The 23,716-nt window shown below is 40.9% G+C and overlaps 1 protein-coding gene across 3 annotated transcripts in view; it reads right to left on the bottom strand.

Annotated features, from left to right (window-relative positions):
• Positions 1–2,602: 2,602 nt before the first annotated feature.
• mcf2l2 (MCF.2 cell line derived transforming sequence-like 2) overlaps positions 2,603–23,716 on the bottom strand; it is a 110,776-nt gene continuing 89,662 nt past the window's right edge. For 2 of the 3 annotated variants that reach the window (XM_032572508.1, XM_032572506.1), the window contains 2 exons: positions 13,304–13,377; positions 2,603–6,568 (listed from right to left, as the gene is read on the bottom strand). In XM_032572508.1, the coding sequence (XP_032428399.1) occupies positions 6,477–6,568; positions 13,304–13,377 (166 nt within the window). In that variant the 3' untranslated portion in view covers positions 2,603–6,476. The remainder of the gene's footprint in view (positions 6,569–13,303; positions 13,378–23,716) is intronic. The other variant, XM_032572507.1, reaches the window with a different exon arrangement.

Consider the following 23,716-nt stretch of genomic DNA (forward strand, 5'->3'; position numbering starts at 1 on the left):
CAGCCTGACGGCATCCCTCACCGAAGGTGTCCACCAGCGGGTTCGAGGGTTGCCGCCGCGACAGGCACCGACAACCTTGCGGCCACAGCTCCGATCGGCCGCCTCGACAATGGAGGCACGGAACACGGTCCACTCAGACTCCATGTCCCCCACCTCCCCCGGGACGTGTTCGAAGTTTTGCCGGAGATGGGAGTTAAAGCTCCGTCTCACAGGGGATTCCGCCAGACGTTCCCAGCAGACCCTCACAACACGTTTGGGCCTGCCAGGTCTGACCGGCTTTCGCCCCCACCACCGGAGCCAACTCACCACCAGGTAGTGGTCAGTGGACAGCTCCGCACCTCTCTTCACCCGAGTGTCCAAGACATACGGCCGCAGATCCGATGAAACGATGACAAAGTCGATCATCGAACTGCGGCCTAGGGTGTCCTGGTGCCAAGTGCACATATGGACACCCTTATGCTTGAACATGGTGTTCGTTATGGACAATCCATGGCGAGCACAGAAGTCCAGCAACAGAACACCGCTCGAGTTCAGGTCGGGCGGGCCGTTCCTCCCAACCACTCCTCCATGGGCTGCCACCTTATCGTGGTGGAGGGGTTTGAGTGTCCCAATGATCCTAGGAGCTATGCTGTCTGGGGCTTCATGCCCCTGGTAGGGTCACCCAAGGCAGACAGGTCCTAGGTGAGGGACCAGACAAAGAGCAGCCCAAAGACCCCAATGATGAAGGAAAACTTTGGACTTGGTGTTCCCTCGCCCGGACGCGGGTCACCGGGGCCCCACTCTGGAGCCAGGCCTGGAGGGGGGGCACGATGGCGAGCGTCTGGTGGCCGGGCTTTTACCCATGGAGCCCGGCCGGGCTCAGCCCGAAGAGGAAACATGGGCCCCCCCTCCCATGGGCCCACCACCCGTGGGAGGGGCCAAAGGGGTCGGGTGCAGTGTGGGATGGGTGGCAGCAGAGGGAGGGGACCCTGGCGGTCCGATCCTCGGTTGCAGAAACTGGCTCTTGGGACGTGGAATGTCACCTCTCTGGTGGGGAAGGAGCCGGAGCTAGTGCGTGAGGTCGAGAGGTTCCGGCTAGAAATAGTCGGTCTCACCTCGACGCACGGCTCTGGTTCTGGAACCAGTCTCCTTGAGAGGGGCTGGACATACTTCCACTCTGGAGTTGCCCAAGGTGAGAGGCGTCGGGCAGGAGTGGGCATACTTGTTGCTCCCCATCTCGGCGCCTGTACGTTGGGGTTTACCCCGGTGAACGAGAGGGTAGCATCCCTCCGCCTACGGGTGGGGGGACGGGTTCTGACTGTCGTTTGTGCTTACGGGCCGAACGACAGTTCAGATTACCCACCCTTTTTGGAGTCCTTAGAGGGGGTACTGGAGAGTGCTCCTCCTGGGGACTCCCTTGTTCTGCTGGGGGACTTCAACGCTCAAGTGGGCAATGACAGTGATACATGGAGGGGCGTGGTTGGGAGGAACAGTGAAAAGCAGATAAAACAAATTGGCACTGGAAAGGCAGAATACATTATGCATTCAATCCTCTCTTCCTCTTCAGAAGGATCGCAGACCCGGCTGGAATGGCACTCCTCCACATTTCCAGAGGATTCATGATCAATGACAGAAAAACAGACATCCACTGAGACCTTTTATGATTCATGTGTTAGAAATCAGTAGCAATGCTTTACTTTCTTTTCCTCAGTAGCCAACTCACAAGACTTTTATTTGAACACAGTCTTACATAATTACAATACAACCCTGCATTCAAACGAAGCAGACAACATGAGTCTTAGGATTGATCCTGATAAAATCTCGTCTCAACAACTCTCTCTTATTGTGCTTTAAACATCAACCTGCCAATGGGACTAAAGATGGAAACTAGCCAGCTGGCTATAATATTATGCATTTATATGTAAATGTTCATAACTACATATCGTGCCAGTTTTAAAAAATAAACTTGTGAACTTCTGTAAATTAAGTCTTCATGATAATGTGGAGAATTGTGTCTCTTTTTGTCTCATTGATCCAAATGTGGAAATGGTGATTCCTAACTTTACCAGTCAATATTGTTCAGTCCCGTGATCACTCTGTAGAATCGGCTTTTTGAGTTTTATCTCATGTTATGTTATGTGCTCACCAGACTCAAAGGTTCCAAGTGTTTGCCAAAAACTTCTGCTACTCCCATAGCTTTGTAGAAATAGGAGGGGCATTGCGAGAGCAAGAGTTTAGGTGCCCTGAATGGATTCCTCAAACGTACATAAAAGGATCAAATCAACACTCCAGGTATGTTTTTGATGATACGGAATAACATTAGGTCTTTTTTTGTAATGTCTGTAAAGGATGAATTGTAATGTTTGGTGTGGAACCTAGGAAGAATAGTGTGTACTATGGCACAGAGTAATGGGGATCCTTAAAAAAACAAATAACCAAATACAAACTACTCCTCAATCCAATGCTCATAAAAACAGATATATGAAGGAGGATTGTTGTGATGATGTGCTGAAAGCAGTGTCGGAAAGAGCAAGGGCTTTTTAAAGAGACAAAGGCCAATTTCAAGGCGTGTAAGTGGGAAGTCAAATTTCTTTTAAGTCATGTTTGATATATACAATATTTCTATACTAACTGAAGGTAACATAATTACTTTATTGTGCTATAAAATAGAATGATGTGCCTGGAAAATTCATAATACGGCCCCTTTAAGATCAAACTTACATGTTAAACTAAAAACACATACAAAGACAGCTGCCAATATAATTATTATATTGTACTCTGAGCAAACTTTTAATATTTTGCCTGGGTGTAATGAATAGAAAGCATAGGTTACAGACTAGCATGTACCACAAATCTAAGAAAAATTAAGAGGTTTACAAGAATGTGTGGATATTGGGCAAGCTCTGATTATTCTATCATGTAAAACTAGTGTTGATGATGTTACAGGCTGCCTGCCTGGAGACGTGGAGAAAGAATGCAATTCAAATGCACACAGAAAAATACTGCATCCACAGGAAATGGAAGCAAAATGGAAAATGCTGCAAATAGCAAAATACCTGCTCCATACTCCCCCTACTGGTCTAGAAGTTCCATTTTATGAAAAAATCTTTCAGCATTTCATACTTGCCAATTGCAGCATTTTCATTTTGCTTCTATTTCCAGTGGTTGCAACAATTTTTGTTTGCATTTGTTTTGTTGATTGGAGGTTTTTGCTCCTATATTCTGTGATTGCAGTTCTTTTCTTTTTGTTTTGGATTTTGCATCACATTTTCACCTATCAGGCACCCTATAGAATAGAGAAAAAAAAGAGAAGTCCAAAAGAAACAAGGCAACAATTTTCATATTGTTAAGGTATTTCATCATTGTGAGCAATATGTACAATATAATAACAGATACAATATACATTCTAGAGTTGAAAAGATTATAGCATTGTCCATGATGCAGTATAACAGAATTATTTCCTAAAGAAAGATACAGCATTTTCCAATTAATTCTGGTCAAACAAAATATGTGGATCAATGCAAATTACACTCATGGATCAATTCTTATAAACAAATCATTCATTAATATACTCATTAAGGGGTTCACTCTATATTACACTGTAGCACAGTAATATCTTTCCCTATGGTATGTGTCCAGTTATCTGACAACCTGTGATAAACTCTGATGTATTCTTTCATTTCAAACACATTACAGCTTGTAGCCAGGGTAATTTAAACAAGATATAATCCATCTGGGAGTGAAACCGGGAAGCTATATATCAAGGTTCTCAAAGTGATGTCATCAAAATACAAATGTTCAAAGATGCATGTTCAACAGAGGGGAACAAGTGTATATAGACACAGCAGTAAAAGATAAAATAGATTCAATATCAGTTGAAGACAAATGTTTTATCTACATCATGAAACATACGCTGTTTACTGAAGATTAGTTCTCAAAGTCTTTAGGGCATATTGTTTAATAGTCAGAACTTTTTATTCAGTGTACTTTAGATTATAGTTAGAATAGTTTACAGTGTCCCTGATTTAAAATGGCAGCTTTCACAGATTGGGGACCAGCACTAAATTTTGAAACGCAACTACTGTAGTAAAATATTTAGCTTTCACTCTTGGTCTTAAAAATATTGTGATGGAAATTTAAACAGTATGTGAAAGTGAGCTGAATAAACAAGTCCTTCTGCTGCTGACCCTGAAATGTAACAAACAGAAATGTGTCAGAACAAGTTAATTATACATAAGAAACGGTGTCAAACAGTTTTCTGAATATAACCACTAAGCATTTATTTTCCTGTCACTGTGCAGCCCAATAACAAATATTAGAAACAATATTTGAGTGTGTCCTGTCTGCAGGTGTAAAGTCAAAAACAGCAACTCAAAGTGTGAAATGTTTTGAACAGAATCTCATTATGTAGAAATGAGTGTGAGCTTTTCTCTGGGCCATGAAGCATAACATGTTGCAGAGACAAATCGGTTTCTGAACACCGAAATGATCATTTCCTTCAAAAGACATCTGGTTTCTTCCTCATACTTTCCATGATGATGTACAAAGAAGAAAATGTAAAACACATCAGATTTGATGGTTTTTTCTGCCAGGAAGTGATTTAACCATCTTTAGCTGATAAAAAGAATTTGTTGTGAATTAGACTTTCCAAGATGCAAGAACCCCTGACAGAAGAAATGTGTTTATGTTGCACCAATCAGTCCAAGCCCAAGATGGTCATTTACTCAAGGTTGCATGTGACTCTGCATACTGTGCTATTGGCATCACGGCCTTGTTCCACTTTTAGGCTCATAAGAGCTAACTCTGGTTGGAGCAGAACCCCTCTTCATGAAGCTGATCTATCAGTATGCAGATGAACCCCTTTAGCATTTCTATCTGCTCAAACAAAAAACATAACCAGCTCTGAAGTCAACTAAAACACAGTAAACAAGCCCCAACAAACTAACTCTGCAAAAATTGCCATTATGCCCCTGAGTGACATAAAAATCATTAGTTATAATTTTGTATCATCAACATCTTTTTTCAGGATTTCCACTTATGTAAAACCAAGTAAAGATATTTTATATTAAGAGCTGTTAAAGTAATTTAAGTATTTTGAAGTAATTCTGCAGCTATTAATTTCTTACAGATGTGCACAAAGGCAAGTCAGAACAGTCTCCTCAGAAAATATTCAGATCTCTTAAGAGTTTTGTTTTCACATGTGTATTGTATAATGAGGCAATGCAGCCACAAAGGAGACATTTTGTGTTTTTTTTGTTGTTTTGTTCTAGATAATGCAGAGGGTTGAGTCAGGCAGATCAGTGGAGCAAGAACCCCATTTATGTCTCAGATTTACACTGATTTATGTATCTATAAATCAGAATTATACTGATTTATAGATACATTTTCTACAAATGTTTTAATTCAATTCATTAAAACATAAAATTTTTAGTTTGCTGGTTGGGTAAAAATAAAAGTCACATTTCTGGATTTTTTTTTCATTTTTGGGGGTCCACATGTCCTTTTCAAGTCATAATTTTGACCTGTGTGGCAAAACATTTTGATGTAATTAAACTAAAACACTAAATACTCAGGCTGAGAATACAATAAAGAATATCAAGCATTTACCAGGAGACACCTGTTTTTGTGACAGGGCAGTGAAGGGGCTATGGAGAAGTTATTCCCTTCTTTCTACAGAAGCTATTAAAGAACAGCTTTAGGAGCGGAAGAAAGCAGCTTCAAGAAAATTTGCTGATGTCAGTAAATGTCAATTTCCTCTTTTCACATATTTAGCACATTTTACCAGCAGCATTTTTAACTGTATTGAAAATAATTTTAAAAAGTGGCTCTGAATAGTTTCTGAAGAGACTGTAAATCTGAAGTTATGGGATGTGTTTACTGTATATAGCCGCTCCACTCAGTGGGAGTACAAATTAGGGATGCAACAATATGAACATTTGGGCCAATATCAATATCAATATTGCTGATATGGCTAATAACCAATACTATATATGTCTCACTTTCCCAGTGCTTCTCTGTTTGAAGTTTGCTGCATCAACATTACTATCACATGACCAAAAAAATACCACACGACCAACCTCCTTCTCTCCCGTCCATAAACAAATGGCAACAATATAGAAAAAAATATCAGTTGTTAATATTGGCCTAGTTTTATTTATCAAATCGATGTATTAAAAAAGTTACTAATCGATTGATACTGATGTTAGTGCTGATATATTGCGCATCCCTAGTAGAAATGATTTTTAAAATATAGGAGTAGGTTTTCTAACAGTGGCACTTGAGAAAGTTCCAGCTTCTTCCTGCCAGAGTCTCACTGACAAACATCAGTGAATCAAACGAAAAAAAATTACAACAATAAGAGCAAGGCATATCTGTAGTCCATTAGAAAGAAGTACAAGTAGTTACAATCCTTTTAAATTACATGTTGAAGGCTGCAGTTATTAAGCTGATCAATGTCTGAGATCAAAGCCAAATGGATTACAACAGTCCACTGGTATTTATTTGCAGTCCTGAGATACATCTTCCCAAGTACTGACGTTGTTTTCTTCAGACTCAGAGAGTGCTGCTGTACACAGATCACTGAAGATATCTGGAAAAACAGGGAGAAAAACAGTCAGTTCAACTTCATAGTGAGCAAATGATGAAACATGAGAAACACACAGGGTCACATTCAGGAATCACAACTCAGACTGAAGTAAAGGGAAGAAACCTAGAAGGAAGACAGACAGGAGTAGTCATCACAGGCAGCAGAGAGAATTTAAAAAATAAATTCCAAATACAGTGAAGCTCAAATGCTATCCAGAGAGGTCAGTTTGCTTCAAATATATGTGAAATGGCAAGCAAGGAACAAAAGCAGAAAAAAAGGAGAGAGAATGAGAAGTTATTTTAGAGTCAAAACACCAAAACAAAATAAGCAAGTCTACCGTAATCATCCAGGAACCAGGTTCAGGTTTAATAGGAGGTAAAGGAGGATTTGTTAGAGACAGAGGGAACAAAGAACACAAATAGAAATGGATGTTTTAAGGGGGAAATCAGTCAGTGTTGTGACTGATGCAAATCTAGACAGTTCTTTTTAGATCATACTTTTAGTTCATGATCTACTTGCTCTTTACACATCACAATCAGCTGAAAGTTCTCAAGAGGGAATGGGAGTGAAAAAGTTCTTCCTCCAGTGTTACACCTCTGATCCACCCTGGAGGCAGAGGCAACTGTGGAACAAGTGTTACACAGTTATATGATCGAAGGCAAAGAAAGCAGCAGCACAGAGGGAGCAGAGACACTAGAGCATCTTCCAGTGCCTGATTGACCTAAGAAATAAGTTGATCAGCAGAATCTGATGCAGATAACATCAAGCGAGTTTTCTTCTACATTTAAGACCCAAATGACTCCTACCTCTGGCAGACTCATCTGTCAGCACCAGAGTCAAAGTTTGGTTCTGGCAGGAAATGAGACTGTTTCACTCAAAACATAAAACAAGAGCATCAGTAAAAATTACTCAGTTTCTATGTATATTTAAATAAAACAAAAAAGGGCTGTCAAACTATATTGATACCCCTTTAATTAGGCAGTGGTGATGAGCTCCACATCTTCAGGGTTGGAAGGCCTCCTTCCCATCACCCTAATCTTTTAAAGATTTAAAGATTCTCTATCAGATTCAAGTCAGAGCTCTGGCTGGGCCACTCAAAATCATTAAAGGGTATTCATGCAATATCAACATTGTTGAGCTTTATGTCATGTTGTAGTGTTATTCCCTCATCAAAAACATGTGTGTTGCTTTTATTCATGTTATTCATGTTTATGCATGTTTGAAAAATCCTTTAATCTCCCATGACAACCATTCTGGCATGCCGAAAAATTTACATGATTTACATGACTGTGCTACAAGATGGGATCATGTGCCTGGAAAATATACACTGCCTGGCCAAAAAAAAAGTCGCCACCAAAAAATGGTCACACTCTCTAATATTTTGTTGGACTGCCTTTAGCTTTGATTACAGCCCACATTCGCTGTGGCATTGTTTCAATAAGCTTCTGCAGTGTCACAAGATTTATTTCCATCCAGTGTTGCATTAATCTTTCACCAAGATCTTGTATTGATGATGGGAGAGTCTGACCACTGCGCAAAGCCTTCTCCAGCACATCCCAAAGATTCTCAATGGGGTTAAGGTCTGGACTCTGTGGTGGCCAATCCATGTGTGAAAAAGATGTCTCATGCTCCCTGAACCACTCTTTCACAATGTGAGCCCGATGAATCCTGGCATTGTCATCTTGGAATATGCCCGTTCCATTTGGGAAGACAAAATCCATTGATGGAATAACCTGGTCATTCAGTATATTCAGGTAGTCAGCTGACCTCATTCTTTGGGCACACAATGTTGCTGAACCTAGACCTGACCAACTGCAGCAACCCCAGATCATAGCACTGCCCCCACAGGCTTGTACAGTAGGCACTAGGCATGATGGGTGCATCACTTCACCTGCCTCTCTTCTTACCCTGATGTGCCCATCACTCTGGAACAGGGTAAATCTGGACTCATCAGACCACATGACCCTCTTCCATTCCTCCAGAGTCCAATCTTTATGCTCCCTAGCAAACTGAAGCCTTTTTTTCTGGTTAGCCTTACTGATTAGAGGTTTTCTTACGGCTACACAGCTGTTCAATCCCAACCCCTTGAGTTCCCTTCGCATTGTGCGTGTGGAAATGCTTTTAGATAGATAGCATTTATTGTCATTGAACAGAATTCAACGAAATTTCCATTGCAGCTCCCGTTCAAAAGGTCAAATATATACAGTAAAAATAAGCAAACACACAATAATAATAATAACAATATATACAACTAAATTAACTAAAGGCACTCAACCACACCAAAGAAGTAGCAGCAGGTCCAATTATGGCAAAGTACAGATGATGTGACAGTGCAAAGTGCAGAACAATATGGCTGTGTGGGGGTGGGGGATATGTATGTGTGACTTTTGCGTTCACAATTAAACATACTCCTGAGTTCTGCTGTTGTTTTTCGTCGATTTGATTTGACCAAACGTTTAAGTAATCGCCGATCACGATCATTCAGGATTTTTTTCCGACCACATTTCTTCCTGGAAGACGATGCTTCCCCACCATCCTTCCAGTTTTTAATGATGCGTTGGACAGTTCTTAACCCAATTCTAGTAGTTTCTGCAATCTCCTTAGATGTTTTCTCTGCTTGATGCATGCCAATGATTTGACCCTTCTTAAACAGACTAACGTCTTTTCCACGACCACAGGATGTGCCTTTTGCCATGGTTGTTTAAGAAATGAGGAGTTACTCATTGCATCAGCTGGGGTTAAATAACTTGTTGCCAGCTGAAAGATAATCGCCTATGCAGTACTTATCCAATAGGAGGCTTGTACCTGTTTGATTAGTTAAATCCAGGTGGCGACTTTTTTTTTGGCCAGGCAGTGTAGAACACCATTTCTTTATTATTATTTTTAATTTAGAGGGAACATGTTAAGATTATTTGAAACTCAAATCTGTCAGGTGTATGAATAATTATGAACTTAACTGTACATACCACGACCCTTTGGTTCTATGATCCCAACTGTGATCTCACTAAACTAAACTTGAATAAAGTCATTAAAAAGAGCAACAATAAATAACATAAAAACTCCAAATGATACATTGAAGTAGTTTATCACCATGACATGGATGAGGGGTCATCAGGGTTCAGTGGTGAACAGAGATCACAGAAAATTGCAATAACACCTCCCTCATTTCAGATGAGAAAAAACTAAATAAATCTTTCTGGAAAACTGGAATCACCAGCAGACCTGGACATACATCAAGACGTCCAGGAGGGACAGTTCTCCTGACAGGTCATATGTGCCTTGGTGGCTCAGCACTGCGCCGTGTGTCTGACATAGCACAGACCAACACTCACATCATGTAGATTTTAGTGACAGCAAGCCTTCTGATTTAGTTGGAACATCCACTGCCTTCATGCTGCAAAGAGCATTTTAATGAAGTTTTTAACTATTATTGTACTATAATAATGTATATATGTATATGTATATATATATATATATATATATATATATATATATATATATATATATATACACTGCTCAAAAAAAATAAAGGGAACACTTAAACAACACAATATAACTCCAAGTAAATCAAACTTCTGTGAAATCAAACTGTCCACTTAGGAAGCAACAATGATTGACAATCAATTTCACCTGCTGTTGTGCAAATGGAATAGACAACAGGTGGAAATTATTGGCAATTAGCAAGACACACTCAATAAAGGAGTGGTTCTGCAGTTGGGACCACAGACCACTTCTCAGTACCTATGCTGTCTGGCTGATGTTTTGGTCAGTTTTGAATGTTGGTGGTGCTTTCACACTCGTGGTAGCATGAGACGGACTTCACAACCCACACAGGTGGCTCAGGTAGTGCATCTCATCCAGGATGGCACATCAATGCGAGCTGTGGCAAGAAGGTTTGCTGTGTCTGTCAGCGTAGTGTCCAGAGGCTGGAGGCGCTACCAGGAGACAGGCCAGTACACCAGGAGACGTGGAGGAGGCCGTAGGAGGGCAACAACCCAGCAGCAGGACCGCTACGTCCGCCTTTGTGCAAGAAGGAACAGGAGGAGCACTGCCAGAGCCCTGCAAAATGACCTCCAGCAGGCCACAAATGTGCATGTGTCTGCACAAACGGTTAGAAACCGACTCCATGAGGATGGTATGAGGGCCCGACGTCCACAGATGGGGGTTGTGCTCACAGCCCAACACCGTGCAGGACGCTTGACATTTGCCAGAGAACACCAGGATTGGCAAATTCGCCACTGGCGCCTTGTGCTCTTCACAGATGAAAGCAGGTTCACACTGAGCACATGTGACAGACGTGACAGAGTCTGGAGACGCCGTGGAGAGCGGTCTGCTGCCTGCAACATCCTTCAGCATGACCGGTTTGGCAGTGGGTCAGTAATGGTGTGGGGTGGCATTTCTTTGGAGGGCCGCACAGCCCTCCATGTGCTCACCAGAGATAGCCTGACTGCCATTAGGTACCGAGATGAGATCCTCAGACCCCTTGTGAGACCATATGCTGGTGCGGTTGGCCCTGGGTTCCTCCTAATGCAGGACAATGCTAGACCTCATGTGGCTGGAGTGTGTCAGCAGTTCCTGCAAGATGAAGGCATTGAAGCTATGGACTGGCCAGCCCGTTCCCCAGACCTGAATCCGATTGAGCACATCTGGGACATCATGTCTCGCTCCATCCACCAACGTCACGTTGCACCACAGACTGTCCAGGAGTTGGCGGATGCTTTAGTCCAGGTCTGGGAGGAGATCCCTCAGGAGACCATCCGCCACCTCATCAGGAGCATGCCCAGGCGTTGTAGGGAGGTCATACAGGCACGTGGAGGCCACACACAATACTGAGCCTCATTTTGACTTGTTTTAAAGACATTACATTAAAGTTGGATCAGCGTGTAGTGTTATTTCACTTTAATTTTGTGTGTGGCTCCAAATCCAGGCCTCCATTGGTTAATAAATTTGATTTCCATTGATGATTTTTGTGTGATTTTGTTGTCAGCACATTCAACTTTGTACAGAACAAAGTATTCAATGAGAATATTTCTTTCATTCAGATCTAGGATGTGTTATTTGAGTGTTCCCTTTATTTTTTTGAGCAGTGTATATATATATATATATATATATATATTAGTGCATACCAACAAGAAAACACAAAATGCATAATGCAGACATATAAAAGGGATTTTTTGGGTTTAGGGTTATTTAAAGAATACAGAGAAACAAAGTTAGAGTGTCTTTCTATAGAGATGAGAAAATCTCATCAGACCTAATTTAATATTTATTAAATTTTCATAATACATATCCTTCTTAATGTTATAACCACATGACGCTGCCAATTATGACAGAAACAAGTAAAGGCTTTCATTTTCTGACTGCTGAGTTTCTTTTTGCTTTCTCTTCTAAAGTCTGACAGCACCAGAACTTTAAGTGGGTAAACATTAAGGCTGTGAACAATTACTCTTTCATAACACAACAATGGGCAATGGAGGGAGATCTGACCTTGTTAAACAGGATAAAATATAAAGACATGCAGTGGGCTTGAGATGGGTGGAGGGAAGAAAATAAAAGAAAAACTGCTGCGTATTTTCACACAGAGAAATTACATGGCTACAGTGCTTTAAAAAATTATCACATCCCTTCATCTCTTTTATATTTTATCACATTACAGCTGCTCCCTCCATGAATTTATCAGATAGTCCAACACAAAGAGTGAAGTAATTCACATCTGAAACAGACAGAAATGTGACAGGGGGGAAAAGATGAGATGTGCATATTTTTATAGATGGATGCTCAGTTTTACCTAAATTATTATTGAGCAGCAAATATTCAGAAAATATTTATGGTCCACATTGGTCTGCTACAGAGCTCCACTTGAAACCCATATTTCATCTATTCCTATGACATGTTCAGCTTTTCCTAATTGTGGTGGTCACATGAAGAATCTTATGGTCAGAAACTTGATCTCCATTTGGTCTCAATGCAGTTATTAAACAACCACTTATCTGGGCCCCTACAACATCAAATCCTCTCTCTGCTGTCAAAATTTGGCATAGCAAAGGAATAGATGCTAGACTCCAGGGCTTTGTTAGTAACTTGTATTCCCAGGTTATCTTCCCAGGACTCCTTTACCTTAATCATATTCATTCATCCTCTGTTTGCATACATCTAATGTCTAATGCAGTTCACGGTGTTTCATTGAACTAAAGCCAAATCGGAGAAGATATGATAACCTGGATGATAGCTTTCCTCAGTGCAGACACACACAGGGATATTGTGTTTTTATAAATCATAGCTGGAGTTTTGTTTTTTCTATACATTTGGCTAAGTCCTCATTAAATGTTCGTATGACGTACCACTAGGTGGTATGTATTGTTAGAGTTGTCTTATATCTGTCTGTCATTTGGTTAAAAATATAAAAATTAAATCTGAAAATAAAGTGTTTAAAAAAGATATGCATATTTCAAGCAACAGGCTGGATTCAATGATATTAAAATTCAACGCATCATACCAAAGCTCTTCCATCCCCACATACTCCAACCTCCTATCCATGAGCTATACTCTTCCTCCCATCCCTGCAGCACTGGTCTGCTCACATTTACCCAATCCATTTCCTTCAGTGCCACTGGAGAGTGAGGAAGCAATTATGAGGCTGGAGTAAAGGGCGGAAGACGGGAGAAGATGAGTGGGTGTTAGAGTAAAGCCATTGGCAGTTAGTCAGAAGTGGCCAGTATTGTTATTTAATAGAGTGACCTCCTTTAGATGGTGTTTGAAGTGTAGAGAAAAGGACCAGCCTTGGCCCCTCTGTTAAAAGGTTCTTGATTAGCCTAGAATATAGAACACAATAAAGAGAAGGGTCTTCACTGAGACACTGCAGTAGCTTTAAAACAATAACACTTTTCACAGTTTATATTCTGTATAAATCCCATCCCGAAACTTTATCATAAGTATATGAAGCATCTACACAGAGTCACACTAATTACACTAGAACTGTAACAAACAAAAGTTGAGATGAGATAAAATGAGAGTTACAGTGAAAACAAAGACAATTATAGCAATGGCAATCTTCAGTTCAATACTAAAGTTGCTCACAGAGCAATGAAGAATATTGTGCTGCTCATGTAAATGCCCTGAAGAAGGGGAGTGTTTTAATAAAAGAGCTGGACACGGTGCTTCTGCTCCAACGGTTATTATTAACTCGATTTAACAGCAGTATGTTAGCAACAGCGCTAACAACGGAGCTAACAACAGAATTTAACATTCGGAGTGCCAAAAGAACTCACAGCTTTCTGAAAGTTAATAAACTCATTTACAATATACAGGCGTGTATATATATATACTCATACCTGAAGAAGGGGAGTGTTTTAATAAAAGAGCTGGACACGGTGCTTCTGCTCCAATGGTTATTATTAACTAAGGAGGAAGTTCCGGTGCTCTTCACTATAGCTAGCGCAAGCGCTAGACTCCCCCTGCTGGTTGAATTTGACCACTGCTTCAGCCAAATCAGACTAGCCAGCCTCTGAAATAATCACATTTCAATCCATCACATACTCCCCCTCAAAGTTAGATGTTGTCCTCAACATCATGAAATACTTTTATAAGGGCGGTTCTACAATGAGTCTTACAAACCTGGAGTTATGAAACATACAATCTTTTGAGTCACATTTTGTCACTCGAAAAACTTAGAAAAGCTTCATGAACACTGCTAAAGAACAGTGAAATTTTAAATTTCCACATAAGTCAGTTCACAGTATTTCTTATAAATCATATAAGCAAGTTTATAATGTCCTCACTTGTGGTGCCTTAAGCATCCTCAAAACCAGTCTGCTTTTCTTTTCACTTCTTAAGTGCCACATTTGGAAAAAGTCCACATATTTCATTTTACAGTCCATACAAGTAAAGGTGCTGGTTGTTGCATAGCTGTACAGGATGCATCCAAGTTGGAAGTCTTGCATAAGTGGGAAGTGCAGCAATACTGTAACACGATGGAGAACCCATTTTATCATATTTTAGTGTCTTTGGGGGCCGACGCAGTCTTTGTGGTCGATGTGGTCTTATGTCCATTTCACATTCAGAAGAGCAACAAGTGTGATCAGTTGGGGTCATGGATGTCGCTGCACCAGTATCAGGTGAGTGTTGAGTTTGAATCACCTGGTTTCCTGACTGATGTTCAGAATCAAAGTCAAGCTGGTGAGCTTCCAATGCGCGCTCCATTGGTGCTGGTTCAGAAGAATCAGGTGTAGCTACAGGTGCCTCACTTGCTGATGTCGCTGGCTGAATTGATGAATGAAATAAGTTCATGGGATAATAATCATCTTCATCATCCTCTTCCTCACATTCCTCCCTAGTGTCCTCTTTTGCTGTAGCTTTTCTTTTATTCTTTACAGGTCTGTTTGTCCTAGTTTCCAGTGGTAAGTGATTGCAAGGCAAGATGTGATTCCTGTGAAGTGTTCTACATCTTCCTTTCCCATGTTCAGGTGTTAGTTCATACACTGGGACATCTTTTCCCACTTGGCGAACAACGGTATGTATGACATCCTCCCAATAATTCCTGAGTTTACCAGGACCACCACGAGGAGTCAAATTCCTCACTAGCACCCGGTCTCCTGGAAACAAAATTGAGCTCCTTACTTTTGCATCATAGATTCTTTTGTTTCTTTGGACAGATTTCTGCACATTTTCTTGTGCAATGGCATACGCCTGCTGCATCCTTTCTTTCCACTGTTCAACATAAGCATGGTGATCCTGGTTACCGGTTTCTGCTGGTAAACCGAACAACAAGTCAATGGGTAGTTTTGGGGAGCGGCTATATAACAGATAAAATGGTGAGAATCCTGTCACCTCTGTGCGTGTGCAGTTGTAGGCAAAGACAAGTTTATTCAGGGAGTCTTTCCAGTTTGTCTTGTCCCTGTCTGTGAGGGTTGTTCGCTCCACACTCACTGCTTTAATGAAAGCTTTTTCATTTCCTTTTTTCAGTTTTGGGAAAGCCATGTTCACTGTTTTTAAAAGTTCCTCTGTCTCTTCATAGTTCATTTGTTTCTGTCTGTTAATAATAATACGTTCAATAACATTAAAGCCTATTATGGGACGGGGAAGATGGCTGCCTCTCATAACAACCATTGGAACATAGAACCCTTCAAGACCAGCTGCTAGTTTAAACATTACTTCTACCCATCCTATGTATGGCATTTATGTGCCATTAGCACCCTCAAGTTGTAGGGGAACATCTGAGTTAACAATTTCTGCTATATCTCGAAGTTTCGCGTCTGGGATGTTCTCCGCTTTCCAGGCTTCATCAATTGCAGAAACCTGCGAACCAGTATCCCAGAGCGCCTGTGTTTTCTTCTGCTGTAGATAGCAGCTAACAAGACACTTCTTCCCAACAAGGTCAACTAATGTAGAGTCTTTCTTTGATAGTGTGTTTTTCTTTTTACCTGTCATAGTTGTAAAAAGAAAGATGTATGTTTTCAGCAGTTGTTTCAGTGTTTGTGGGTGGCTTACACTCTTTATGTTCTGGCCAATGACTCTCCTGGCACTCCTTGGAACAGTAAAGTACTCTTTTGCACACTGAACATTGTCCAAACGTTTGGGATCCTTCCATTCCTCCACAATTGGCACATTTTTGGGACGTTTTGGTGCACATGGTTACTCCCTGTCCCTCGGGGGCAACCTTCCTTCGTTTAAAGGGTGTTCTCTTGCAGTGGAGGGCGTGCGTTGATATCCTCTACATCCAGCCTGGAAATGTTCGCTGCTTCCACACCTGTAGCAGTGCTGGCAGAAATTTTCTCCCTGCTGCTGACATGCAAGGCACCTTGGTCTGGGGCGTGGAACTGGGTATCTTTGTGGTGCAAATCTCTGTTGAAATTGAGTAGTTCCTCTAATTGACCTCGGATCATAGGTTCCTTGATATTCCTGCAGAGGTCCTCTTTGATGATGAGCAGCTGCACCCTCGGTGCTCCAGGGAGCAAGCTGTGGAGTAGCATAAGCCCTGTGGTGGGGAAAACCATATTCTGCTTCTTGACACACATCAGGTTGTAATTTAGTTTTATCTTCTTTGTTGTAAATGGATTCTCTGATTTGTGCAACTTCAGTTTTGAGATCTTTGAGCAAAACCATATCTGCTTTGATTTCTTTCAGGTCAGACAGCACATCTGGGGGAAGTGCAGCAACATTTTGGTGTCCCCCATGTCTCCTTTCATTATTTGTATCATTAGACTGAACTGCGTGCACACCGGTGGACCTTTGTGTGGTGTTTCTCTTCTTATCCTGTCTCTCTTTGTCATTAGCAGAGGCAGTATTGAGAACCTCTAAGAGCAGCTCACATGAAGTACTTGATTTCAACAAGTGAGGTTGGAGATCAGTCTTTATGTTATCACTCTGAAGGCCTGTGAGAACCGTGTGCATGAACATGCTTTGCACTAATGCAGGATCGTACTTAAGGCCAGACTCAGCCTCTTGTGAAGCAAACAATATTTTTTGGCGCAAGTCCATTGCTCTGATCACAAAATTCTGTGCTGTCTCTCTGCTGCTCTGCACTTCTGTGGTAAGTTGTTTATATAACTCAGTTGCACTTCTCTCTTGATAATGTGAACGAAGGATTCTCCTAAGAGTGGGAAGGGACAGGTCACTCTTTCCTTCTAAGTAGCTGCGCAGTTGTAGGCCAGGTACTATTGCCCTAATGACAGCATCCACTATCTCTGGTTCAGGGTAACCTTTGCTAAGACCATTGTCTATTTGGCGGGCCAAACTGGAAAATGTTAACCTGTCCTTTTGTCCAGGGTCGCCAATTTGACCTGAGATCTTAAATTCTTTTCTCCATGGGGGGTTGTTTTCATGGGCAGGGGAAGCCTGGGCAAACACTGTTCTAATGTCCTTTGTATTTTTGTTTGCCAGGGTTTTCATTTCAGTTTCTTTCTGTTGAACTATGAGTTTTAGTTGTTCCAGTTCTCTGCTTAATTTCTCGTCCTCCTCATTTTCTTTTTCTGCTGCGTTGTTTTTGACAACTGTCTGCACTGATTTTATCATGTCCATTAAACTCAGCAAAGCTGACATTCCTTCATCCTCTAATTGTCTCAGTTCGTCACTTTCAATATACTTGCTGATCATTGAAACAAGAATATTACGACTTTTGCCTGAAATATTGTCATTGCTTGTTCCTGAAATTCCCAGGAAACACTGGTAAGTTGGAAGAGGGCTCCTTTAATTTCAAACTGTAGATTGTCCATTTCTGAATCCATTTTTTTCATATATGTATATATATTTTTTTCTTCTTCTACGTCAGTGGTAAAGTGTGCTGAAGAATAGTGTTTGCCAGTTACCGCAGAACTGTTGTTTCCTAGTAACTTTTCTGCACCTCAGAATACACAGTCCTCTTGGCTGGGCGTCACCTTGTTGTAGCTGCACTCTCCACTACCTGGGTTTTGATAATGGGATGGTTGATATGGGGCGTTCTCCTCTGCTGTAGGATTCCAGCGCCTCACCATCAACATCCGAGCGGTGCCTCCAAATGTAAATGCCCTGAAGAAGGGGAGTGTTTTAATAAAAGAGCTGGACACGGTGCTTCTGCTCCAACGGTTATTATTAACTCGATTTAACAGCAGTATGTTAGCAACAGCGCTAACAATGGAGCTAACAACAGAATTTAACATTCGGAGTGCCAAAAGAACTCACAGCTTTCTGAAAGTTAATAAACTCATTTACAATATACAGGCGGGTATATATATATACTCATACCTGAAGAAGGGGAGTGTTTTAATAAAAGAGCTGGACACGGTGCTTCTGCTCCAACGGTTATTATTAACTAAGGAGGAAGTTCCGGTGCTCTTCATTATAACTAGCGCAAGCGCTAGACTCCCCCTGCTGGTTGAATTTGACCACTGTTCAGCCAAATCAGACTAGCCAGCCTCTGAAATAACCACATTTCAATCCATCACACTCACAGATTATGCACAATATACTTCGGTATATTGTGCATAATCTGTGAGCAGCACAGACTCTCCGCACACAGAACAGCTCAATCTAAACACCAATTCTCACCGTATGGGTTATTGATAGATCACGATTGTCAATTTGGTAGCGTAACATATTTTATCACATTGTGACCATATGTTGTAGTACTATACCAACATGCTAGCTAATATTAAAGCAACAAAATAAACGTAGGTAACCATGGCAATCAGTGAGCATTTAAAGCAACTGTTTCTACAGTTAAGATGCACACATATCCGTTGTGTTTACAAACACAACAGATATATAGCTTGTCAATGGTAGCAGGGAAAACAAACAAAGCCATTCAGTCAATGTTGCTCATGCTTTCAAATACTGAGCAATTAAATTCCAAGCAAGGAGAATGTTTAATACATTTTAATGCTGGCAAAGATTTAATGGCCCTACTTGTTGAGTTGCTTACAGCGCACACAATTTCCGGTAAGCTGCATTGAGCTGGCAAATACACATCATGGCCAAACAATAGCAATTGGGTAAAACCAAATCTAATTGTTCCAAACCTCAACACAGTCCATGCCTCCAGCAAGCAATCATTCAAAGGTTCAGTAGAAATAGTGTAGAATGAGGGGTTGGTTTTTACCAGATGTACACAGTTGAAAAATTTACCTTTGCGCAGATTTGTCAGGTGAATGTCCACTTTGAGTCCACCTCGAGTATGCATGGCCCTCCGCAAAGGGTCGCAGATGAGGGCACTCCAGCATATGAGGGCTCCCACATATGCTGGAGTATGTGGGGGCCTTAAATTAAAGGCTAGTAACCTGTTCAAACCAGCTACTTTCTAGGTATAATGCGGCAGCTGAAGAGGGTGAACAGATCATAACAAGAAAATAAATCCATCTGTTATGTTTCTTCTCATAACTTAACTACATGAACTCAACAGAACCTCAGTGGAACGTGACTTAGTTTATTGAACATTTCTCCCAAGAACATAGTGAGATCAATGCGCTGATACCACATTTGGTATTCTTCCACATAGTACACAAAATAGTGCCATTGAATAATGTATTGTTTTATTACATACATAACACCATCCATCCATCCATCCTATTAAATGTTTAATTCGTCTTTTGAGCCAGATGGTTAACATCTCTCTTCGTTACCAAAAATTAAAAATCCTGTTGTGTGGTGAGAAACTAACTTTACTAGCAGAAGGTATTATGTAGAAGGACAATGGATTCAATTGTCATCCACCAAAACCAGATTTTTGGGTGTGGTTGAGTCCATTGTAAGAGCACAAACTCTCTGATAATAACCAACCATTACATCTGATTCAATCAACATTCTTAAAGAAAATCCAAACATGCTTTATGTTCCCTTAGTAAACTAGAATCAGTGACCTGAAAATGGTTGCAGGTGAAAATTAGAGGTGATTTGTTACAAGAAATAGTTTTATAACTTAGCTTGGCCTTTCTTTTCAAGCCAGAGAACATGCAAATGTGGGTGCAGACATTTTTCCCTACACTGACCTTTTGTGAATTAATGACAGTTTCATATGGCTTGAGAAGGTTAAAGTTTTAATGCATCATTAGTGTACGCTCTGCTGCCTCCTCTACTCAGCCACCAGCAGGCCTCAGCCCTCAGATCAACATTACTCTGAGTCTGAATATAAATAAAATTCAATAATTGTGCATGAATTTGATGTAATTCTTGCTCTATTTGGCTCATATTGTAAATTAGTGTCAACAATGTGTTTGAATGGGTTAGTGATATGTGATATGTACATATATGATATGTACATATATGTACATCAACCTATACTCACAGGAGCAAGGACAGAGTACACTGGATGTACAACACAGGCATATGCTTAATTTGGCTTCTGTAGTGTAATATACACCCAAACACACCAAAACACAAGTAGCATATTTAGGAATACAGAAAAATATGAAGAAAACTCTCCACACGCGGACAGCATACGTTTGGTGCACACAGCAGAGCACTATCAGTTCCGCTTCAGTTGATTCAACAAAAAACAAAAAAGAGCCACGGAATGGGGGACTTATGAATTCTTCATGCTCCTCATGGAGGCGAGACAAGTACGGGTGAGAGAGACCTTTTAAAAACCCATAGATGAAGACGACAGGAGACAGTCTTAAGAGCTGAAATATGTATGAGCTGATGAAAAATGAGAATAGTTACAGCAAGTCGAGCTTTTATCTAACAGAGTATCAGTTCCCTCCAAGTCCATGTAGCCCAAAACAGTCTTTCAGCTCAACTCCAGACACTGCTTGTTCATAGAGCTAGAGGCTTTCTCTTCTTTGCGAAGACGTACACTTAGAAGGAAACAGATTAAGTATTCATTAAAAGTAACTTTTTTGTACTCGCCTTCCACAATTTGCATTGGAGACCTTTAAAAACAAATATTGTGTCAGATTGCTTGATCATAGTTATGATGCAGTCAGAGATTCCTTGGAAGTCCCACCGAGGTCTGAACAGGGAAGTTGTTGCTGTGCTCCTTCCTGATTTGTCAGAATCATGGACATCTATTTCAACTATTGCTAAGTTTTATAAGTGAGGCAGCCATATTGGATAACAACAAACCTCCAACTGCTAGGGCAGGGGTCTTCAAATCCAGGAGATTTGGTGTATTGTCATTTTAACATATGTCTCTGCTTCAACACAGCCGAGTTAGAAAATCAAGTCATTAGCAGGACTGAGGAGATCATCCAACCATTTGATTCAGGTGTGTTGGACCATGGACACAGCTAGAAGTTGCAGGACTCTCGATGACCTGAATTTGAGGATGCCTGTTCTAGGGCACATCTGTTCTTTTTCCAAAACCAAACTCCATCCCAACAAAAATAAAACTAAATCACCTTTTTCAGACAGCAATTGGCAATCTTTGTAGCCAATTGCTACAAAGATTAATGTACATGTGTGTTTTTGTTTTCATACCATAACACTACTTTTGTAACTGTAGAGTAGTATTTTCATGCAATAAATTGTATATATTGTAAATCCAAATGAAACAAATGACATTCCAAGAACGATTGAGCAATTGTTCAGCTCAAGCTGAACTAAGAAAATGAAAGGATCTCGCCAAAATTGCGTATCAAACCGCACAGACCCATGTTGTACCGCTTAGTGGAAACAAGGCATAAGACTTCCATCCCTGGAGTCAAGCATGGAGGTGAAGACATCTACAGGCGTTTTCTGACAGAGACAAGTGTGTAGGAAGCCCAGGCATGTGCAGAGGAGGGGGGGAAGGAGGCTTGAGCCCCTGCCCTTTTTATCCTTGATGCCCCTAGTGCCCTTTTTGAGTTTTTTTTTTTCAAAAAATTTTTATTTTTATTTTTTATTTTTAATCTGTATGTCAGAAGGCCTGTTTGTGTCCCTCAGCAATAATATTTAGCTAAATATAATAAGTTAGTAAAAATAAACTAGTCTGGCTGCCCTCAGTCTAATAATGACTCTCAGAGCCTCCATGGTGTTCAAACACCGGGTCCATGGTGAGGACGGGGGCGGATCTGTGTCCTCTAACTATCAAATTATGGGCAAGAATATTTTTTCATACACTGGTTTGTGAATAAAAACGTAGGTCTGATGCTGACGTTAGAAAAACTGTTTCTATTTATAATTTTATAATTGTACTTGCAATAGCGGGCCAAAAACCGCCTGGCCCCTAAACTCAGAAATGCTTCGGCTGCAGAGAAAACTTCTGACTTTAACTTAATCATTCTGCTAAATGCCCGGTTCGCTACAGGCAGCTTGAGTCGGTCCACCGACACATATAAAGAATATCTGTCTTTATATCAGACATCCTGATATAAGACAAGGTACCGACTGTCACCGCGAGTCGCAACGCAGCTCAAAGCCCCGGTACCACCCGGTACCACCTGCTCTCTGTTCGCTCTGCTTAACGTTTCTACCAGGCGGTTTAAAGCCGCTGCTGACGGGATCTGGGCTGGAGGTTCGCGGCTGTAAATAGAACTTATTGCAGAACCTCAAGTGTTAAAGGAAGATTCGGCCCAGAGCATTTAGAGTTCACAAAATAAACGTCAGAGAAAATATTCTAGCAATAATTAGATCTGCAGCAAAAAGCCAAACATGCCACAATGAAATTAATCAAAATGTCCCCAAAGCATCGGCAGACTGATAGGGGCCACCGGGGGATTCCAGGTAGATTCCAGGTAGATTCCAGGTGGATTCCAGAGATGCGCATCGCAGCGGCTGTTCCTCCAGGGCCGGCCCAAGGTAATATGGGGCCTTAGACAGAAACCCCCCTCCCTCCGGAACCGTCCTACTAAGCACTTCAGCATCACTAACATGTTTAAATATAGATAAGGTGAAGTCTGTGAGTAGGAGACCAGGTTTAATGGCAGAGTTTAAAATCAATCACTGATTATTGGTTATTTGCTGTGATGTATTTGTGAACAAACCCAATTCAAACACAAAGATTACACCATATTGTAGCCATGGTAACACAACAATCAAACTATCAAGATGATTCTTTAAACTTTTACAAAGTAAACTTCCTAATTAAATCCTAAATGTACTATTAATTTTTCTCAGCTGAATGCATTAAATAAAATGTAATAACATTGTCATTCTCTATAAATGAATGCTACAGGTTTAGATCTATGATCTGTGTTACAATTAAACCATTTCTAGAGGCCCCTGAATGTCTGGAGGCCCCTGAATGTCTAGAGGCCCCTGAATGTCTGGAGGCCCCTGAATGGCCCCTACCAGCAGCTACTGAGTTTTCTTTGCCTTGATATCCCAGTCGTATAATTCTAGGTCTTAGAGGTGCTAACATCAAACTATTATATAGAGTAAACCCCTTTGAGTTTTTTGATCTATAAATCAGTCTGCAGCCAAGTTGTTCTAGAGTTTAAATAGACATTATTAGGGCTTAATTAGTAAACGGCAGCAATTTTGCTTATTTCATCACTTTATAACCAGAGACCTTCTCTCCTCTGGTCTGTTTAACAGCGACAGTCTCAGATCAGCTCAGACCTCCAGGACTGTCAACAGCAGAAACAGAAACTTTATACCTGTTGGGGAAAATATAGACTATATTTGCTTTGCATTTCCCCGCATGATGCCAATGATATAGTAGGATCCAATTAGAGTCTTGATTAATATGGGTTGTTGCTATGTTGTTGTATGGAGTTTTTGTTCAAAGTGCCCCTTTTTAAAATTTGAGCACCTGCCCCTCCA

Source organism: Xiphophorus hellerii, chromosome 9 (genome assembly GCF_003331165.1).
Source record: "Xiphophorus hellerii strain 12219 chromosome 9, Xiphophorus_hellerii-4.1, whole genome shotgun sequence".
Classification (NCBI taxonomy): Eukaryota; Metazoa; Chordata; class Actinopteri; order Cyprinodontiformes; family Poeciliidae; genus Xiphophorus; species Xiphophorus hellerii.